The following is a 22005-nucleotide window of genomic DNA, read 5'->3' as shown; positions in this document are numbered from 1 at the left end:
TTGTAGGTAACAGTGAGACCATTCAAAAATAAAAATAACAAAGTCTAAGGATTTGCAAAATGTTACACATATTGAATGTTACACCAGAGAAAACTCTGCTGGGTCAAGACAAGCTTTCATTTATAAAGTTTGACAGGACGCATCCAAATAACAAATAAACAAATACAAAAAAAACCTCTTTCTCTTACATGTGTACATTTACAGCAAGTGTTTGTCTATTTGATATTAAAGACCAATAAAGATATTTAACAAAATAAATAAATAAAAAATAACACATCTGGTCATGACAGAGACTTAAAATGCAGATGAAAACCTCTAAACCCTTACTGACCCTTCACAGTATCCTCTCATTATTAGTCTTTGGAGAAAAAACATTGACAGTCACACTATAATATGGTCTGATGTTACCTTTAACAGAAGAATGTAGCAGCCACCATGATTTCAATAAATGTTACTGAATGTGAAGAACGAATGGTGATTTCTGATTCTTTTTTTTTTTTTTTTTAATAAAAAGTGTCAAATTTAACCCGAAACACCGTCTGTGTACAAAAATGTGTATCAGCTGCACGAAAAAAGGAAAAGTCAGTGTTTAATGCTTTTTTTTCTACTGCTCTCAGATGAAAAAATGTATCAAATTTGATCTGAACAGTATACAAGAATTAAAATTGACGATGGTAATGAAATAACATGAATTATATAAATATAATCTTTGAATAAAAATAAGAGGATTTTCTTTTCCATCTACAGGAACCGAGAAGATATACAGAAAATTACTACTCCGGTTAAATTGAATTAAAAACCTAATATGAAAATGATAAACTGTCAGAAGCAGCAGGTGGTTTGGCTGTGCAGGATGTGAAATTATACCGTTTCAGTTTTATATTTGCGTACATGACAGAGATTTAATCTGAGTCTGCAGGCAAAAAGTGAATCTACTTGTGCACACGCAGCTGTGCAAACATCACAAAACGACAGAAATAGTCACTAAATTAGGAAGTAACACAAACAACTTGAATATTTATAACAACACTCTGTTGATCTCCAAACACTTACAGTATGTTTCATAAGTGTTGTCAGCTGGATCACGTTTTCTAGTCCTAGTTGTAATAGTAATTGATTAAAAATGTTCAAGAAGACACAACCTGAATTATTTGTTTTAAATATCTAATCTCTGCTGAATGTTACAATAAATACATGAAAAGGTGAAGAAACAACATACCCAAGTGTGTGTTGGTGAAAATAAAATTAAATTAATGTTTACCAAGCACTTAAGTGTCTTTCTCAATAACTGAAACTGACAATAATAGATTTAACCACCACTGCTCACACACACAGACACAAGATTGTTTCCTGCTGTTGTTTTGAGGCCCTGAAATAAACACTTAGTTTGAGTAGAGAACGGTTCCTCTTTCACAGAAACATTCACAGCCGAACTTGCTTTTTTCTTTTAAACCACAGCTGACTGTATGTTTTTTGTAGTAAAACTAACAGCTACTGTAGGTAGAAGTTGTCAAAATGCTCTTAAAAATCTTAATTCTTTAATCATTTCAGGAAACTCATTTAGAAAAATCAGCATTTTAAACATTTTAAATCGTTAATAGGATTGTGTTAAGTGACAATGAGCCACTTTCAACCCACTAAAAGACACCAGACTACAGATTATAGATAAACAAAGAGAAGATTGACGAGTCCAGACATCTGGGAACAAACATTTTTATTTTATAATGCAAACTGCAACATATGAATTATATTATTTACCCAAAGGAGCAGAAAAAGGTCATATACCCGTGGCAAATAAATCACACAGTCTGTGTTAAATCTAAGTCCAACACAATATTTTCATCCTAAACCATAAAGGGGCAATCCACCCTAAAACAAAATGTACATTCCTTTGATGTCGGACAGTTCATTCTCATTTTGTGAACATAATCAAGTCTCAGCCAACGCAAGAAACATGAGAACTGTTTTGTTTTTTCCTCTGCTGACAGCGCAAAAGGGGACCTGACTTTATATCAAAGCCAAGACGCGTAAAGGGATGTGGGCAAATATTCAGGTGCAATGTTTTTGCACATTTGGATTAAAAAAAAGCTCAGACATACCGTCACTGGTTTCTGATTCGAGTTATTCCTGTTCACAAATTTTAACCGAACTGTTTAATATCATAGGATTCATAAAGTGAATTAAGGGTTTTTGCTTCGACAAGGCATTCTATCAGAGGATTTCTAAGCACAAATATAGCTCAGGTGAAAACTGAACTTCAATTAATTAGTTCAGTTATTGCTTAGATAAATAATATTTACTCTACAAGAGAAAGATAAGTTTCACATTGTTCAGATGCATGTAAAAAAAAAAAAAAAAAAGAAAGAAAAAAAAAAACAGGGCAAAAATGTGGCGTCAAATTGACTTTTTTTGGTTGAAAAATCCCTGCGCTGTTGGTTCTTGAAACATTTTGCCATTTTGTACATCTGCATCAAGTCTTGGAAAGTTTCAGAAAGGATTAGTTGATTGGCTGAAAAACCAGCCACATGACAAAAAACAGTGACTGAAGTCTTTTGTTACTCTGGAAACAAGTAAATAGCACCATGTTCACTAAGGGCAAGCCAGAAGGTAAAGGGAAAGCCACAGGGCACAGAGTTCAGGTGTGCACTTTAAGTGCTGCGGCCCGCAACAGAACTGCTGATCCTTCAAAGTCTCTTTTTGGTCCTCATTCTCTGTCGTAGTCTGGCTGTGTGCAGCTTATGCAAACATAGTCCTCTTTCTCTGCTCGCTCCGCAGACAGTCCTACACAGATCTGGTGGAACCACTGATTGCAGCTGCCGTCACACTGGACCCAGTTTACCTGAAAAGCAGAGAGAAGAGGAGAGAAATGTTTTTAAAACTGCATCTCGCTCGTAGTGTTTTCACTTTATCTACTTAAAATCTGAGCAAAACAAGGGTATAAAACAGTCAAATCAAGTGATGAATATTGTGCATGCGGTGATAAATCGTAGAATAATGTCAAACAGACCTCGTCGCCCTCTGGCTCTCTGCACCACGGTGCAGCACACAGTGAATAGTCTTCCTCCGAGTCTGACGCAGCAGGGTCAGACGCTGTGTGTGTGGGAGAAGAAGCTCTCTTTGTTTCTTCACTCCTCTCTTTGCTTTTCTTCGACTTCTTTTTGCGACACTTCTTGGCCTTCTCACTGCACTGAGAATCGGAGCTTTCCTGACGTCGCTTGGTCCTTTTGCTCTGACCGTTCATCGCCTCCTTTTTCACACCGGAGCCTCCGTTCTGCTTTAACACATAAACAATATATACACCAAACATTAACGATAACATATCAGGTATTATTGAGGATATAATCTGCGAGCAATAAACGTTCCTGTAAATCGTCATTACCTTGATGTGTTGGGGGCTTCCTCTCTGAGACTGCTGGTCCTGTTCTGTGCCGTTCCCACAGGGGGGGCTTTGTGAGGGCAGGGGCGCCAGCTTGTACAGCAGGTATCTGTACAGCTGCTCGGTCTCAGGCAGAGTGACCTGCAGCAGGAATCCCTCCACCATCAACTCTTCCAGCTCTGGACCGAGTCCTGTGACAAATATGAGGAGCGACGGAGAGTTAAGAGGTGAATTATAAAAGAGAGACAACAAACTGAGCTTCTAAAGATGCTGAGCAAAGCTTCATCACTCACCCTGGAGTGGAACAGACTGGTGCTCTGTATAAAAATATGAACCATTTATTTCCTGAGTCAGATGTGACGATATTCTGGGTCCAACTCTCCCCTGAAACAATACAGAACAATCAACATCAGTAAACGTTATCTAGCTTCTGTCATCATCAAAGCAAACTTAAACTCTTCATCTTATTCTCTCTCATATTTTACTTTTCCACTGACCATCTTCGACACTTTCTCCAGCACTCCCTCTGTGCAGGCCTGCTGAACTCTGTGCTGCCATCGCACCGTCCTCTCGATGAGGAAGCGCAGCGCGTCTCCTTCTGGAAGTCGGACCCGGATCCTCTGCAGCGAAGCTAACAGGGGCAGGACCTTGTCCAGAGGGGGTTTCCTTGACCTCTGGCAGAGTGGGCAAAGCCAGGCTTGGCCATACTCGACGTCTGCAGTTGTTGCAACGCACCCACAGTGGAAAACTTCTCGACAGAGCTCACACTGCACCATGGCACCCGAAGGCGCCTTTTGGCAAACACAAGCACTAAGTGCACAACAGTTTTCAGCAGGAAGAAGCTTGGACTCATTTGAAGTCCTCAAAGCCAACAAGATCTCCATCTCCTTCTGGCGGACCTCCGCAAGAGTGGCCATCTGTGAAAATTAAAAGTATTAAATTAAATGAAAAGACTAATGTAGTTCACAGTCAGATATCTGATACAGATTGTGGCTTTTTACCAGACATTTTAATTAGTTAGAGCGTGTGTGTCTGCCGTTAGCCCTCATGTCTTAACTTTCCTTCCTTTACGCTTTACAATAACATATTTTGTATTTTTAGACCGTTTTTTTTAAGCGTGTGAATGAATTGTTTGTTTTCCTGTTTGCTAACCCACATTCCTCAAATTGCCCCTTTAACATCTATAAATTCAAATGCAAGAGAAAGTACACAACACCATAGAAGTTAATGAGAAATTAACATTTTCACTCTTCTATATGCATCTTTAGACTGAATTCAAACATTGCTAAATACAAACAATTGTCACTTGACAGCCAAACATACCGCTGTTAAAAAACAAACAAAAAAACAATAAAAAAGGAAAATGTGTAAAATCTGAAGTGACTACTAAAAAAGACTAAATATATATATAAACTAGAGGAAGTGGTTTTTGGTTCATGAAAGAATTTATTATTTCTTTTCAGGGAACATTTTGTCTATATTGAGTCCCTCTATTAAGTTTAACTCAAAGTCTTGATCAAGATAGATTTGGGGATTGAACAATTTCTTGCCCAGAAAAAGGGAGGTTGAAATCATTTAAAAAAAAAAAAAAAAAAAAAAGTTAATAAATCACAGTTTTCCAGTTTCTGGAAGCCCTAATTATACTGTCAGACAACTATATTTGTTGCTGTGGGAAATAAAGAAGATAACACATCTACACTCACAGCAGAGGCGGAGTCCTTGCTCTCAGAAAGAGCTCTTTCCACGTCACATAGTGAGTCCAGTTTTGTTGAAGATTTTTTACTGATCTGTGTAGCTTCTTTAGCTTTTTTAGATCTTGACTTCTGATGCCCTATCCCTACGTCACACCTCGGGCAAAGCACCTGAAAACATAAAGTAAACCCACATTAGTTATTGATCCTGCCATTCAGAAAACAGCTTTGAAATGAACACAGTGAGTAAAATCTCCGTTTACCTCGAGGAGAGAAAAAGGGGAGTTTTTCAGTAGGAATGTCTTTGCTGCGCTCTCCTTCCAGGTCTGAACATCGCTGACCAGTGCTTCCAGTCGACTCAGCGGGTCGAACCTCACTGGGATGCCCTCTGCTCTGAGAATCAGCTCAGAGAGACTGTCCAGCACAGGAATACGGCCCCCGAGCTGCAAGCATGCAAAGACGAGATTTATAATCCACACTCCTCCATCTCCAAACTAGTGTTGAGAACATTCAGGTGAAGGTATGTTTTACCTGGAGTGCTTCTGCTTCGTGAAGCCATTTCTTGGCCTTGACAACGACGTCCTTCAACTGCAGGCAGTTGGGCAGATAAGCAGGGATGTTTTCTACTTCTTGTAGAGCAGCGTCAAGTGTTTCTATGCTGTGATAAGGCCTGAGAAAAGATGACATCAAGAACATGTTCAATTCATAAAAAGGCAAAAATAAAAGACACTTTACAGAAAAGATGCGCATGTTAAACTGAGATTTCATACATCAGCTGGAATACATGATGTATTTTTCGATTAAACTTCAGGTATCAGATCATTTTGAAGTGCTGGTTATGACGGAGTCTGTCTCTCTGGAGCCATTAGTGGGTTAAGCACTGTCACAACACCATGATCCTCTTTATCCACCATGATCCTGCTCTGCAGACTTGGCACATTTTACTCTGCACTGTCTGAATTTTAGCTGATTTTACATTTTCACTTCACATCTGCCACCACTGTTTAAGAAAACTGTAAAGTATATAAATGAGTGTTTAGAGATACTGTACATTAACCAAGTTATAGTGAGTACGTTTATACCTGGAAATAAACAAGGAATTTATTGAATTCTGATTAATGTAAGATTTCTTGTTCATTTATAGAAGAGGAAGGACTTTCAGAGATTGACACTGAGAGCTAGCGTAGTAGTGGGTGAGTAGAGTGTTTGTACGTGTAATAAACGAGCTGTCATCTCTGTAGTAACTATAAAAAGTGTTTACATCGAGAAAAAAGGTTTGGCGCCTGACTCACACTTGTAAGATTAATTTATTTACTCTTTCTGAACCTGGAACTGACATAAAAACAAAGAAGCAATAGAAACGGGGATTAAAATCACGACCTCAGGTCAAGCGCAACTCAGTGTCCTCACCTGGCTTCCATGAGTCCTAGCACCCGCTCCTCCCACTGCTCCGACACTGTCAGCAGCTCCTGCAGACGAGCCATGGCTCTTTCCACAGAGCTGTGAGGAGCCAGGCCCACACCCTGGTCTATCAGCCTCCTCATGGTGTCCAGACAGAGGCTGTCCGGCCTGCTGCTGGCTTGCTGCACAGCCTCCAGCCAGCGAGCCTGCTCAAGTCTCTCCCTGAGCAGGGGCAGCTGGGGCAGCTCCACGTCCAGGCCCAGGCTCACATCCAGCAGGTCCTGAAGCTCCAGCGGGCTGGGTGATTCGTCAGAGAGGAGTCTTTCACTGCGCTGCTGGAATTCATCCACCCGGGTCAACAGGTCCTGGAGGTCACATTGAACAGATATTGAAATACTAGGAATATGAGACTTTACAAAACTACTTCAGTAACTTTACTCCTGTTCTGCCACAAAAAGCAACGTTTTGTGTGTATTAAGTTGAGATATTGCCAAAAATCAATGTAAAGTTTGACAGAAAGGAGTGTTTAAAGTTGAAGAAACTTCAGTTGAAGATATTTCAAATTCTGTTAATGAATGAATGAATCTAATCTAAGCTCACTAACCTTCAGTAAAGGAGCCTGTCGAATGTTACATGGCAGGTTGTCTAACTGCCGCACAAAAGACCTCAGCTCCTCCACAGTCAACTCGTTCTGACTTTGAGACTTTCCTCCACCAGAACGATATCTACAACACACATGAGAACTGCATTACAGACCAATAAAGGACAAGTGTCAAAATGACAGAACTGCCTTACACAGCAAAAATGAAAAAAAGGACATGAAAATGTAGTTTGGCAAGTTAAATGGAAAACATTACAAGTAGATGAGCTCTACTACCTCAGACACTTAGAAGTAACGTTGAAAATATTATGTCAGAGTGATTGTTACATACTACATATTGTGTGGTGTGCTGCATTATGGGTCAGAATCAACATATTTATTGCGTTTGAGAAACAAATGGACTTTTAATCCAATAATGGGACTGAACATATCTCAAATCTAATCTTTAGTACCTCGTCTGCCTCTTCCCATTCAGAAGCTGTTGTGCCATCACAGCAACTTTATCAGCCTCTGAGGCAACAATGCGTAGCTGATCCAGGAGGCTGGTTTGTGGGAACGACTTTGTTTCTGCCTGCTCCACCAGGCTGTGAAGCTCTTCCAGACCTGACCAGAAAGGCGTACCAGAAAGTTCTTAAAATACACATCCACAGACTGTAGCACATTGTTAAAATGTATTACTGAATCTGTGTGTGTGTGTGAGGGAGACGAAATAAAGGTTTTCCTCATTTTCTGTTAAACAAAGACACAAGAAAAAGCTGTAGATTGCTGAGAAGTGTCATGAACTAGCTTAAAATATAAAGTAAAGCAATGAGGATGAGGAGGGTGTATAGATTTTTTTATATTAACTTCTCACCTCTTTTCTTGCTTTCTTTGTTCTCCAGGATGTCCTGCACATTACACAGCCACTCTTTATAAGACTCTGCACGCAGCGTCACTGATGCCATCAAGCTGTACAACTGATCCAGTGTAAACTTGTAACTGAAGGAAAAGACAAAAACATGCAATGAATATACAATGATGATTTCAACATTTTGCCAAGTTTCACTAAAAAGCAACCTAACACAACTTGTAAATTATAAACTTATGTCTACATTTGGTATGAATAAGAAACTGGACATATGAGGACAGCCAGGCTTTCTTCAACTTTGTCCTTTGTAGATTACGTGGCTGCTATTAATGGGATTAGGGAGCGGGACTCCAATAAATCATGTTTATTACTGCAAAACTAAATTGCCTTTCTGTTCATGTAACATTGCTGACAGCTTGAAATTAATTCCTATCAACCACCAGGTTAAAACTCCAAACTGCACATGTACTTTCCTGTTACAATTCTGTCTTAACTCACTGACAAACAAATTCAAAGCAGAAGTATTTTCTGCTGATTTCTGCCTATATGATGTATTTGAATGGCTGAATAAAATGTATTCATTATATTTTTAATGTCATCATCTCTGCCACTTCAGACTTGTCTTACTATCATTTAGGGTGATGATCTATTTGTCAAGATGAAGCAGTCGTGACACATGAAATACTGTATGTGATTTTGAGCACAATTATTTTACAAATTTTAAAAATACAAGTTCCTTTTAGGCTCGTATTTGGGAAAGAAATGATGCAAGATTCTGTTTGTTTGTAGCCCAAAAGGGTAGCTTAGCTGATGTAGTTGGTTCATGACAGCATTGAAAAGAAACAAACAGTTGCTGTGGTTACTGAAGACTCACTTGAGTGTAAGGTTGCTATGCGGACAGGAGCAGAGGTCCTGGGCGTGGTACAGACAAACCATCTTGTCAGGACTGCAGACACAGGTGATGCCAGACAGGTAGCAGGTGGTCCGACACTTGTAGCACTGCCGCTCCTCATCTGGGAGCACCTCATAATCAACTTGTTGAGACTGCACCACACCCTGGAGACACAAAGTCAGTCATTAAGAGTCACAGAGGAGACAGATGAGCTGGATAGGACAGCAGTGCAGGCAAAAAAAAAAAAAGTGTCTTGATCTTAATCTTTTATCATCATAAACAGCTTCAAACGTTCAAGGTGTTCCCTTATTTAGCCCTGATGAAACATCATTAAGGATATAAGACACAGAGAACTTTCAGAGAAACACACACCTGTTAATTTGTGAGCTTTGCTTTAACGCCACCAAAGGAGCAAATACAACAAACTGAAAAATTTGCACTCATGTGAAAATATGGTCAACTTTAGACCACAGTGATGTTCTATTCATTGTGTCTTAATACTCTATTTACACCAAAATTAGTGCGTATATGCGTTTTTTGTTTGCCTTTCAGTTTTTTTCCTGGTGTCTCACGTTGGACATCACGGCTAGTAGCTAGTTAGCATGGCTAGCATTGTTAGCATGGCCAAACTGTGCACAGCCCATAGACTGTATAAAAATGAGGTGTAGCCGCTGTGTTTCTGGTTTAACAGCAGTGTGCTGGGCAGGTGACAGGTGTGTTTATAGTGTTTGTGTGCTCTGAAAGAGGTCACAGCACGGATATAAAGTCACACAACTGACGAACTGTTAGCCTAGCATGCTAATCCTATGTAAAAATATGGATGAGACCGTATGTTTACAGACATCCGCAGATAGAAACAGATGAAAGAGCAGCCGGAAAAGGGGCGAATATTAGCGTGTCCACCCGGGTGTCATGTTTCCATCACTGCCCATCGGAGCTGGAGCCGATAAATACCTGTGACTACTGCAGAGTCATTTGACCCGGGAATGAATGCCTATTGTACTCCCACTGAAGACAAAAGCCAGATGTTAGTGGGTGTTAGTGGGTTTTTTGTCCAGTGTGAAAGGGGCTTTACTGTCACTAATGTGCCTCGATATGTTAAGTTACATATCGTTACACCTCCTGAATGTCTGTGACATGCGCTCTGAAAACTGAAACTATACCCTTACATCACTGACCTTGCTTATTAATCTGGTTTACTGTAATTTAAAAAAAGACAATGAGTCCTACAGACTAGAGCTGCTCACCATCTTGTTAATCCTCTCTCTTAGTTCCTCTTCTTCTTGGAGCATGACGGTCATCTCCTTCTGCACTGCTGAGGCCAGGTCGACATCCATGTTGTCTGCCTTAAAGGCCATGTTACACACCATCTCGTCATGGGAGAAGACACAGTACCTGCTCAGCTGACGATAGTGTTTCACACAGTTGCGGCCAACAGGCATCTGCCGGAAAATATGAAGATGAAGTTGAGTTTTGGAGTGATGGTCCAGAAGTCACTTACACAGCAGAAACAAATTACAAAAACAGGTTTCTGTTGTAGCAAATCAGATTTTTCAGTCATATAATCTTTATTTTGCTACTTGAGCACAGCATTGTAAATTCTAAGTTTCTCTGGGCATCAACAAAACACCCAAGAGCAACATGAAATTCATTCTATGCCTGGTACTGTGTAAACACATTGATGAACTCTTTTATTACCCAGTCCACGGTACAGAAGTTGACAGCTTCAGCAAAGTTGAAACCCTGGTTGAATCCACTGTGATACGCTCTGGGGAAAGTGATGACAAACTCGCCTGCACATTGGTTGGTACGATAGATCTACCGTTGGTACGGAAAGAAAGAAAAATTGTAATTATTAATGTAGTTGTAAGTTGTAAACATTAGAAACATTTGTTAGAAAGTAGAGACTGGAACTGACAGCTATGCTGAACACAGTAAAGTTCTGATGTCTTAATTTATATTTATTTTCATCATAAATCTAGATTTATATTAATTATGTACTCCAAATATAAGATTTTCACAAAAGGTTGTAAGAAACTGCAACATTTTTATCTCCTTTCCTGATGCAAGAGGAGCATATTGAGGTCTTTCTGAATGCATTATGCATTGAGAACTTGATGCAACAGCACAGTCACCAATATAATAGTAACAAAGCCTTTTATTTTAATCTTTATTGTGTGTTTAGTGATGTGTGATATTAACATGTGACACATTTTGTCGTCACACTTATTTATTTGAAAGATCCAGCTGCATCTCAGCTGTGATGATTAATGAGTGAGTGTAACAGTGAGCTGCTTACCGGGATGCCGTTGTTCATCAGCGTGTTGGGATTCATGATGGTGACCAGCTGGTGAAGGAGGTCTGGCTGGGACTCAAAGAGCTCTGGAGCCAGTTTCTTCATGACCGTCTCAAGGTGCTCTGCAGCATAACCCGGGGCCCCGTACCAAGTCTTTGGCTCCCCCCTGCACAGACAGTCAAACATGTTAGTGGAAACACCCCACATTAAGGAATACTTTGCTGACATAATTTTACAAGACTGAGATAATACACAGTAGAACTTTTGTTTGATTACATACTTCATTAGTTCATCACAGCTACTTTACTTTCTGACAAACAGAGAGTGCACTCTACCAGTGAAGATAGTTTATGGAGTAGCTCCAGTGGTCCTCAATATGCCAGCAGAAGGAGGAGAAGCACATGCCCACATACAGCCAGGGTAACTTCATCCCACAGATGTCAGCTGTAATGTGAGTCAGCACCGAGGCGTCCAGCACCGGCATGTTGTTCAGGTTCCAGCCGCTGCTCAGGTAATGCTGAAGGTCAGAGACAGGTCTCAACACTCAGCTACACTCAAGTATTACCAGCTGGACACAGCTATATTTATCACTGGGAAAATAATCGCATCTAAAAGCAAAAACTTAATATCAGTGTTCATTTTTCCAGTTACCAGTCCAAAAACTGCAATGGGCTTATATAATGTCTCAGAGACTGTGTTTATTTTTAAGATTATGTTTTTGGCATTTTTGCGTTTATTGGATAGTGGGCAGTGAAGTGGCAGACAGGAAACAAGGGGAGGGAGAGACGGGTATGACATGCAACAAGGGTCCCTGGCTGGAATCGAGCTAGGGACGTTGCAGTTATGTGGCATTCGCAGTAACCATTTAGATCTTGTTAGATATTTTCATAGTATGACATCAAATTATAGAGAAAAATTCATTTGGACTGTAGATAAGTACAACAGATCTTCCCCATAACAGACAGACGGTACCTTGTCGTCAGGAGAGACTTCAAAGTGGCTGTTGCTTAAAGGGAAGCCACTCCCAAACTCCTTGGAGGCGATGTCTGCTCCATATTCTACGGTGACATCCTCCTCGATGGTGCTGACTAGACGCCAGAACTCCTTCTCCACCAGCTCAGTAGGAACCATCTAAAATACAGAAAGATGCCACGGTGTTAAGACACATCTAGAAATCAAATTTATATCATTATATTCAGAAAATGTCTGCTAGGACCAATAACACAAGATTTCACCTGAACAAAAGTATCTCTCTGAAACCTGCAGTGCATGAGGTCTGCTTTTCCCTGCTCACCCAAGCCAGACCTCTAACCTCTTAACCTCTCTTTGTGCATCAGGGTTACCCCACAGGATGTGAGTGTGTAAGAGGGTGAAACAACATCTGATAAGATAAACAGGACGGTCTCTGGAAGTGTGTTATCAAAGCATTCCTTTGTGCCAGACCCAAGTCATAAAACCAAGACAAAAACTTCCAAGACTGTTTCCTTCCAAGAAAATCTGTTTGTGGTACGAATTTAACAATTTCATGTATTGGAACATTTTGTGGATGTTGACATTAATGGTGGTTGATTACAAACTCTGACATGTATTGCAGCACTAATAATCAATGTATAATTTTGTGTTCCTCCGTGTGTTTGGTTCATATAAAAGCATCAAAATCAATCATGACAGTTTAAGGAAAACTGCTCTCAAAATGATCTCTGGAGGAGCATCTGGTAATAGAGGTGTAACGTTGGGCTTTTCACCAAAACCACTCAGTTGCCGCCACTTTAAGCCAGAACTATAACTGGTTTGGACATTTTAACATGTCTGGCCCAGATGCTTTATCTCTGCTGGTTTGCCTTGCTGCTCCTCTGCTTTTCTACTTTAGTAACATACAGGATATGGAAACAGTTAAAGTATTTCCTTCTCATATTTTAAGCCGATTCAGTCACTGATCACTCATTTGCTCCCATTTTAATCATCAGTAGAGTATCTTGACTAAACAAGCCAAGGCAACCATGAAAATTAATCTCACCATTTATTAATATGAGAGCTTTAAAAATCCCCCAAACTAAGACCAGTGACTGAGATGAGGTGTAATTACCAACAAAAAGACTAAGTAGAATGGAAACCAGTCAAATATCAATTAGCAAGTGATGCCAACTCACATGAACTGGCATGTTGAAATAATCGGACTTAAAGGAATCAGCCATGTCTCCAAAGGCTTGGAGGGTGTAGCTCCTGCTGGCCTGCTCAAAGCCAAAAGCAACAGGTGGTTTGCCGCATTCCTGTAAAAAAAAGAAAAGAAAAGAAAAAAAAAAAAGAAAATATTAAGTTAAAAGAAACCACTTGGAACTGTAGTATATTTGTGGATATCAGACAGGATATTGTATTGTTGTTCCCAATTATGAGCTGGCTTCCCCGTCAGGATTTCGCTCCCTGGGGGTGGAGGGGCTGCAGCTCACCTGAGCCAGGCACTTGGGGCATCTCCAGTCGCCTTTGGGAACATCGTGGAGGGGAGGGATCAGGCAGAAGATGTGATAGCTGTCATCACAGCCGTCACACAGTAGCAGGCGGTCTTCAGCACTCCCACTGCCACATACCAGGCACATGTACTGCTCCACCTGAATAGAAAGGCAGCGAGATAGTGAGTGCCTCCTTTGTTCTGAGATTTGCAATTGTAACATTGGAATTGAAAGTGATGTACGAACATGACAGTTTTGTCATAAATACAATGCAAAACAACATACTTACTTTACTCATGATGGGTTTGTTTATCTTATTTAATGCAGTTTCTTCATTATCTGTTGGATGCTCGTATTCAATGGGCTCCTTTTTCACCTCAGTGACTGCCATTCTCACTGCAAGACATGAATGAAGGATCGGGTGGGGGCTTTAGCGTCTCAAATAATGTTCTTCATTTTATCCAAAACACTTCCCTTCTCTTAACAAACCCAGAAGCATTAATTGTCTTTGTTCTTACCTGGCTCATGTTTGGCAGCAAACGTTCCCATCCTCCTCCTGAGATTGGGACGATTCTCACAAACTTCTCCAGGTTTTACGCAGCCTCTCTGTCGGGGTGTCATGGTGAGAGTTGGAGAAAAACAGAACAGTGAGTGACCCTTGAAATGCAAAATGACCACAGTCACATTGGATTAAAAGCCACTATGTCTTCTGTCATGTTAGACACGTCTTATTCTAAATGAGACTCCTCTATAGTAAACCTGTGTTGTATATACGTGAAAACCATATGAACAGGAACATTTAGTCACTACTACACAAATCATATCTCCACTGGCAGAATAATGAAATATTAATGAATCAAACATGATTCAAGAGAAAATGAAAGACAGATTAGACTCACTTCAGATCTCATTCGTTTTGCTCGGCGAGCTATACTGCAGATCTCCTGGGGCTGGACAGACTGGCGCTGTGGCAGGTCATGAGGGGTGTACTCCTTATCTTTAGTGTCATTGGTCAAGGTGGCCTTCTGCAAAGAGAAGGTAAGTGTAAGCAAAGAAACAGTGAACTCAATGCCTAAAAACTAAGCGAATCAAAAAAAAAAAAAAAAAAAAAAAACCACAGTCCCCAATTTTTCCTGAATTTAAGCCAAATGAACAAAACAAAAACACTCTCCAGACGAGCGCCTGTGATTAAAATAATATTGTGTGTTAGACGGTTTCTTCTCACGATATTTAGTCAGTACCAGAGTATTATTATTACTTTATAGATCGCAAAGGCACTGTAATGGACCATGAATTCTTCCTATAGACATCTACTCAACTGTGAGCAACAACTGCTGCTCTTGTGGGAAAAGAAAACACGAGTGATAGGACGTACAGGCAGGTTGGCTCCAGTCTGGAACAGGTTATATGGGTAGAGAATCCTCTCATAGTGTGCCCGCAGATGAGAGCCAACAGCTTTGCCTGGAGCGAAGCCCATCTTGACGGATATCCTAGTCCAGCGTCGCTCTCTGCAGACTGCATCGAAACCTCCCTCTTCATTCACCAGCTTAAAAAGAGAAAAAACACATACAGAATACAGTCATGTTTGCATGTATGTGTAGAAAGCAGTTTTATATTCATGTGGACATAAACTCAGACATATAATTTTACTGTAAATTGTTTAAATAAATCTTTAGATCCCTGAGTCCAAAACCAGCCGGGATTTGCAGATACCTTATTCAGCTGGTACAGATCCAAAATCTTTCTTTCCACATGAGGGATTTTCAAAGTACATCCTTGAAGCTCCCAGAATTTTGCTATTTGATCCAGGAAGTTGAGCTTCACTCTGGTCTGAGCCTAAAAAACATGATGAAAGAAAAACTAGTTAGTTGTGTAATAGATATTTAATTCTTTAACATGACTACAGTTAGCAGACACCAGTGACCTTTTGTCCAAATAATTGTAGAGAAACTACTGATATTATCTAACAATTTTCCAACATTCTTTCCTTTCATTCATTTCTGAAAAGAAAATATGCATTAATCAAAGTTAACTGGCTGCACTAATGAGGCAGCTGCACACAATAGTATAATCAAAGGCAAACCTGAGATAATTTGAGTTTCTGAAGGACAGAATATAGAGCAAATCTGACCGGCTGAGCTCTGAACACAATGAATAAATATCAGGATTTATCAGGCAACATGTTCGAGAGCCTTTGAAAACTGCGCTCACAGAATGCACAAATAGTGTGATCGGTGAGATGCGCTCATTAGAAAGCAGCTTCAGTTCAGTTTTTTGAAGCTGTAAATTATTTTATTTACCTTTTCTATCATTTGAGGGGGAAAATTGTTAAAGATACGAACAATGCTGCAATAACAGACATATTTAAAAGCCAAAATAAAAATCAACTGAACTCATTTTAACCACCAAATACCACATTAACATTTAGAATTTATGCATCTTAAATATATACACATAATAAATGAACATACCTCCAACTCATTAAGCCTTTGTATCCGTGGTGTGAATTTCAATCTGTCAACATCACATGCAAATGGTGGCTGCCATTCCTAAAAGAGTAAAAAAAACATTTTATTAACCAAAAGGAGACCACATCTATGATAGTCACTGAATAAGGTCTCATTGTATAAATGACGGCAAGCCAGTGTTTTCCTTTTAATACATTGTGGGATATAATGTAAATGGGTCTTGACAACAAATTAGATGAGAAAAGGCAAACTATATCTACTTCTCATTATTTCATCTCCTGTTCCTGTTTACTGGCATATCTGAAGTCAAAAAGGAGTTTATATTTAAAACTAATCCTAAATACACACTCAGGCTGCACATCCAAGAGTTTGCAGTTCATCTAGTAAACCAACAGACTATTATTAAAAGGCAGACTGACAGGGAGTCATTGTGTTTGGTAACATGCAGAGACACTGAGAGCAACAACTCAGGCCTCAGGCTGGGCAATGTCTGATCAATACTGATAATCCAATTATTGTTGATTAAATGTTGTTTTGTTTTTTGTTTTTTTTTTGGGGGGGGGGGGGGGGTAATAATAATAATAATAATAATAATAATAATAATAATAATATACACACACACACACACACACACACACACAGACCACAACATATCTTGCGTGCACAATTATCATTTTTACAATCTCGTCATTTAGCTACATGGCAATGTTACAAGTGATGTCAAACTAAACACTGATATTTAAAAATGTTTGTCAGAACCTTTGAATAAAATTAGTTTATTATTTTTTATTATCAGTTTACAGAATTGTCACAAGGATTTAAAACCGCTAAAAAAAAACAACAAAAAACAAACAGATTAAATGAATGTTTGGCTCTATATGAGGGAGTTACCCACATCAACTGTCTTATTGCTAGACTAACACTGACATTTCTGATATTAATGCACGCTGTGTTAAAAACACCTACTCACACAACTTCCTGCAAGACTAGTGCAGTCAGTAATGGCTCAAGAGTTAGGAAAATAATCTGTTTTACATCACTAAATTTATGTTACACACTCTTTCTGAATTATATTTTGTTCAAATGTGGAAAGAAAAAACAACTGGTGCAGTGTTTATTCTGGTCACCATCAGGTTGATTCTTTCTTTTCCTTGCATACAAGAGCATATATACACTGTTGTAGGCCAGCTAAACAATGGCTGTCAGTATGATCAAAACACGTAAAGCTGAAATACTCCAGCTTGTTCTCCAAAGATTCCAAAAATCCCTGAACAGACAAACATGCTTAGCCTTGAGATAAGTTTCAGGTTTCACATTTGTCCTTCGTACACTTTGCAACACGCATTCTCAGACAAACTGACATAAATATTCTTCACAGTTTACGAGTTGTTTTTGATGTGTTAGAAAAAAAGTGCTAAATTAAATCCATAAACTGAAACGCATGTATATTTGCTCTCACACAACACTGAGCAGATGGTTACTTTCACTTTAATGGCTCAGAGACTTGGGCTCAACACTGTGTTTAGGCTTTCAGAATAACCAGTTCACATTAAAAATACCAGTCACACAAACCAATAAGCAGGATGAGCTACTGTTCAAAAAACAAACAACCATCTACATTTACATTCTGAGGAAATGCGGATTTGACATATTTGCACAGAATTTGTATTTGATTTTTACATGTTTTTATTTACTTTAAGTAACTTGTGGAATAACCAGTTATGGCATGTGTGTCATAACAAAATGGACCCATGTTAATTTTGCTTTAAAAATCACTAAGTTGACATCATGGAGCCAAACTCTCATTGACACTACATTGTAATGAAAAGGGAATGTGCTTAATTAGCATGTAAGATATGTTAACAGATCATGTGACCTGATTTAGCTGAGCCTGGAAATTTAACTACAGCTCCAAATCACCACAATATCTCTTTAAAAAGGGTACAGAAACACATCCTTCATTTTTGAAAAAGGTCATTATTCTCTTTATAAATGATCGCCCAGTAAGTGGCTCACTATTGCATGTAACGCTACAGTGGGATTAGTGCACTGTGTTCAGATTTAATACACCAAGGTTTGGACAGGCTTTTTTCCTCACTAGAATAGAAATAACATTCAGAAAAGGGACAACTGTAGCAGCAATAACACTGCTGTATTATCATCTGTAGACAAAGCTGGATTAGACTGATACACAAAAAAAAAAAGAGTTTTGAGGCATATGTAGCTGCACTGGTTTTCTGATCATCCCTCAAACAGAAGTTAAACCACGTTAACCACACCAGTTAAGATTACAAGCTCAGCTTTAATCAAAGCATGACTAGCCTTAAACCAAGTACAAAATGACAAGTTGTGAGAAGTTATGTCACTGAACATCTTTTGATTTCGTGCTCCTTACATCTACATTCAAAATGTGACCTGTGTAAAACCTCGGAGGAAATACTGACCACATACTGTGCACCCAGAAATCACTGATCAAAAACAGACTGATGCAATCTCTTCATCCTTTCTTTAGAAAAACTCACTCTTTTCAAACAGTGGAGAGAAAAAGAAAAAGAAAAAAAAGAAAAGACATCTTAGGTCAGATCCTATCTGAACAACACAGGATGTTACATGTACATGGTGTGTAGCCATGCAAGCCTCAGAGATGCGCAACGCTGTCCTCTTTGAACAAATATGAAAATTGTTTGTGCCTTTGTAGAGATTCAGATTCAACACTGCTGAAGGATTCAAGATTGTTTGCTGGGTTTGTTTGGTCTGCACGCCACCCCTCCAGCCAAATGTTGGTCTGAATGTTCAGAAAAAACTGCTGGTGCATGACAAAGGACTGCAGACACTGTTGCTTACTAAATGTAGGGCAAACGGTGGAAAGTTCTTCTTTTTTTTTTTTTTTTTTTTTTTTTAAACATGTATTCATTTTATATACCAACATTAACTCAAGGAGCAGGCGTTGTTTTTTGAACTTTTTCGACCTGCTGTTTCTTACCATATGGTATGTAGTTTAAATGACCCAGCATTTTAAAACCCTGTCATGGTGGCTGTAAAGATGTCGGGGAAATACAAACAAACAGATGTTCAGACTAGAGTGTAGTGGGCTACAATTTGTCTCTTTATGTATTCCTAAATGATAAGATCAACAACAGAAAAAAATACCTTTAAACACATGCAGTAAATGCCAACAGTTCCTTAAACAATCCCATGTTAGAATAAATTTAGATAATGAGCATTCATTATTTGCTCAAATATTTTGCCACTACCTTCTTTTGTTTAAATGAGTAATGCATTTTTATTTTTTGGACAACACTAAAGCAGTCCCCAACCCACCCTTTTCTCTTAACAATCCACCTCTTGATAACCCGTTTGATTGTGCAAAAACGGGCTTTTACAGCTTCCCAATTTTTTTCTTAAAAAAAAAAAAAAAAAAAAAAAAAATCAGCCCTACGTTATCAGATGGCATACAGACCCAACAAAACAATTAACACCCTGGAAATTAATGCTTTAACACTGACTGGGAGTTAAACAGCTAGAATGAACATTAGTTATTTCAGCAGAATTTGCCCTTTATCTAATTTAGGTGGAAGCGTGGACACACCCTTGAATAAGATAGCTGCCCACTCCCAACACAACGTATCACAAATAAGCTCAATGTAAGATTAGTTTGATTGTTTCTTTTTGTGGAGAAATCTATAATTATATCATATTCTTTGTGTACTGGGAGAGACTTAATATTTAGGCTAGTGTGACGTTAGGGAGGTGTGGATTAAAAGACTCAATAATCATCCAATTGGAAGAAAGAAAGAAAATATCATAAAGACAGCCAATCATCCGAGAGTTTTTCCATAACAACATGATTGTGTTATTCTTCTGTAAATCCAAAAATACACAGCTAGCTAGCAGAAGCTGTCAAGAAACGAGGGGGTGATATGATTTACGCGAGATTGACGCGTAAACGAGATAAAACTGTGCTGAAAAAGAGAAACTGACTGTCCATTATTAGCGCCGTGTTAGAGCGATCTGTCTCTCCATAAACAGTTGGTCACCGAGCACGTACGTAATGTTAGCCGACGTTACTGCTGCAGCTTTAAACGGGCCTGATTAACGTTAGCTACGTTATCTCACACTAGCTTAATAAATACACTCAAAGAAAGTCAGTCTTTACATTTAACTAACTGTTTAAACAGCAGTGGTCAAACGAATTACGTTAAGTTTAAATCTTGGTCAGATCATTTCCGTGCCTCCCGACTCCAGGAAGCGTTTCATTCTGCGCTAACGTAAACAATTTACATTATATATTTGCATTTCATGCAAACTTTAGCGTTTGAATTTTTCTCTTAAAATCATGCTCTTTCAACTGGCTGTAGGGATGAATATATGTTTGGACGTTAAAACTTGGTCAAATTTCTTCCTTTAATGGCACGTCCGAGTGCTCCACTACACAACACCAACAGCTCAGGCTAACTGACAATCCGCCATGTTGAAACCTGTCTTAAAAAACACAACTTTGCCTGCTAGTTGACGCTAAATTATTATCGGTGGCCGAGGCCGGCACACCACGCTAAAAACCCCAAGAAATAACTGGCAAAATTATGAAATACTCACCGGTGGCGGGCGGATCTTACAGATGCCAGTTTTCTCTGCAATGGGTCGTATTTTGTTGATGTACGCAAAAGGGTCGGCAAATTCCTCCCAGCTGGGCTCAAAAACAGGACACTCCGGGGGAGGAATGAACTCATTCAGCTGAGGTTGAGTCATCGTTGCATCCTTCGTTATGACTGTGAAATATTTTTTAAAGGGTTTTCTCACGCCGAATATGCTCGCTTTGAATGTCTATCTTTTCAGTTCATGTCCACTCTCCACTCATTCAACTCAAAGACGAATTATCTAGTTGGAGGGTGACAGCAACAGAGAGCGTGTACATCCGCCTCGAAAAGTAGACACCCACAAAAATTTATTTAGGCTACTATTTGTTAGGCGGAGTTTTGCGGTTACAGCTCACGTAAAAAAACACACACTTTAGGTATTATTCGTACGCGCTAATTCTCAGTATATGTATAAATAACATTTTTACTACACCGACACAGCTCCGATGGTGACTGCTCATATCTTTTTTTGTAGGAGTTAGAGTAGAACAAACGCCTTCAACATCATTTGTCTACCTTCTTATCATCTAAAATAAGCTACAGTAGTTTCCTCTCACGTCGTTAACACTTTGTATCTACAATATTTATTTTTAGTTCAGGATTATTGGTTCCGTGGTTTTCTCACAGATTATTGCTGCCTGATGTGTGAGTTTGATTCGTTTACCCTCTGGAGCGACGGTGTACTGAGCTCCATCGGTTGACAAATGAAGGGATGAGTTGGTTTGGCGCTTCCTTACTCCGCCCGGCTCAGTTTAAAGAATAGCCGTTACGGACGGTACGCCAGGTTTAGTAATCGAACTCACCCAACAGATCTTTGCGCGCCGGCCGGCTCTTCGTTTTTAAATGGTCTAGAGGAGCTCGTTGATTGGCTGTTGAATGCAGAGACTGTAGTCATATGTTGATAGTTCAGCTGTTTGTTTTAATAATAAACATTTAAACTGAGTCATTTATTCTATACTAACTCCTGAAATCCCTCAGGAGCCTTCAATATATAGAAAAACCTCTATATTTTTAAAATGTGTCACAGTTTTAATTCAGAATCAGGTTTATAGTCAAGTAGGTTAGCACACAAAGGAGTTTGCCTTGGTGTTGTGGTCAAAAATATACACAAAATTAAGTATTCCTAAATAATATATATTTAAAAAAGAAAGAAAATTATAGTAAAAATATATACATACATATATTCTAAGTGAGAAGAGCTACAACAGGTTTAAATTTTAAACAGAAGAGAATGAAATGAAATGTACAAAATATTAACCAGGAATGTGCAAATATTCAATCTTATATTTACATTTATATATTTAGCAAAAAAACAAACAAACAAACAAAACGTAATGTAGGGGGAAGCA

The 22005-nt window shown here is 39.1% G+C and overlaps 1 protein-coding gene across 2 annotated transcripts; it reads right to left on the bottom strand.

The window, feature by feature from the left end:
* Window positions 1–1697: 1697 nt before the first annotated feature.
* On the bottom strand, window positions 1698–21242 carry kdm5ba (lysine (K)-specific demethylase 5Ba). Of its 2 annotated transcripts, none has more exons than XM_044348173.1 (27): window positions 20616–21242; window positions 16023–16100; window positions 15265–15387; window positions 14927–15097; window positions 14451–14576; window positions 14070–14157; window positions 13841–13947; window positions 13552–13710; window positions 13255–13374; window positions 12077–12235; window positions 11440–11621; window positions 11108–11270; window positions 10507–10626; window positions 10056–10250; window positions 8791–8972; window positions 7923–8047; window positions 7522–7672; window positions 7073–7193; window positions 6478–6833; window positions 5599–5737; window positions 5331–5510; window positions 5080–5238; window positions 3874–4293; window positions 3670–3760; window positions 3380–3567; window positions 3008–3274; window positions 1698–2839 (listed from the first exon to the last, which is right to left on the bottom strand). In XM_044348173.1, the coding sequence occupies exons 1-27, from the start codon at window positions 20766–20768 to the stop codon at window positions 2705–2707; spliced, it is 4458 nt and encodes a 1485-aa protein (XP_044204108.1). In that variant the 5' UTR covers window positions 20769–21242; the 3' UTR covers window positions 1698–2704. The 2 variants fall into 2 exon arrangements, with proteins under 2 accessions (XP_044204108.1, XP_044204109.1); XM_044348174.1 differs by having other exon boundaries at window positions 3008–3271; window positions 20616–21241.
* Window positions 21243–22005: the final 763 nt, after the last annotated feature.

Source organism: Thunnus albacares, chromosome 4, assembly GCF_914725855.1.
Source record: "Thunnus albacares chromosome 4, fThuAlb1.1, whole genome shotgun sequence".
In the NCBI taxonomy this organism is placed as follows: domain Eukaryota; kingdom Metazoa; phylum Chordata; class Actinopteri; order Scombriformes; family Scombridae; genus Thunnus; species Thunnus albacares.
This window is presented reverse-complemented; position numbering and strand designations above follow the sequence as displayed.

Bases quoted from the DNA above. Each gene is read 5' to 3' on its own strand.
- kdm5ba (XM_044348173.1), bottom strand. From the start codon at position 20,768: ATGACTCAACCTCAGCTGAATGAGTTCATTCCTCCCCCGGAGTGTCCT. The intron at 13,375-13,551 runs GTGAGCTGCAGC...TTTTTTTTACAG, and splicing joins GCCCCAAGTGCCTGGCTCAG to GAATGCGGCAAACCACCTGT. The intron at 5,738-6,477 runs GTGAGGACACTG...ATCTTTTCTCAG, and splicing joins CTAGGACTCATGGAAGCCAG to GCCTTATCACAGCATAGAAA.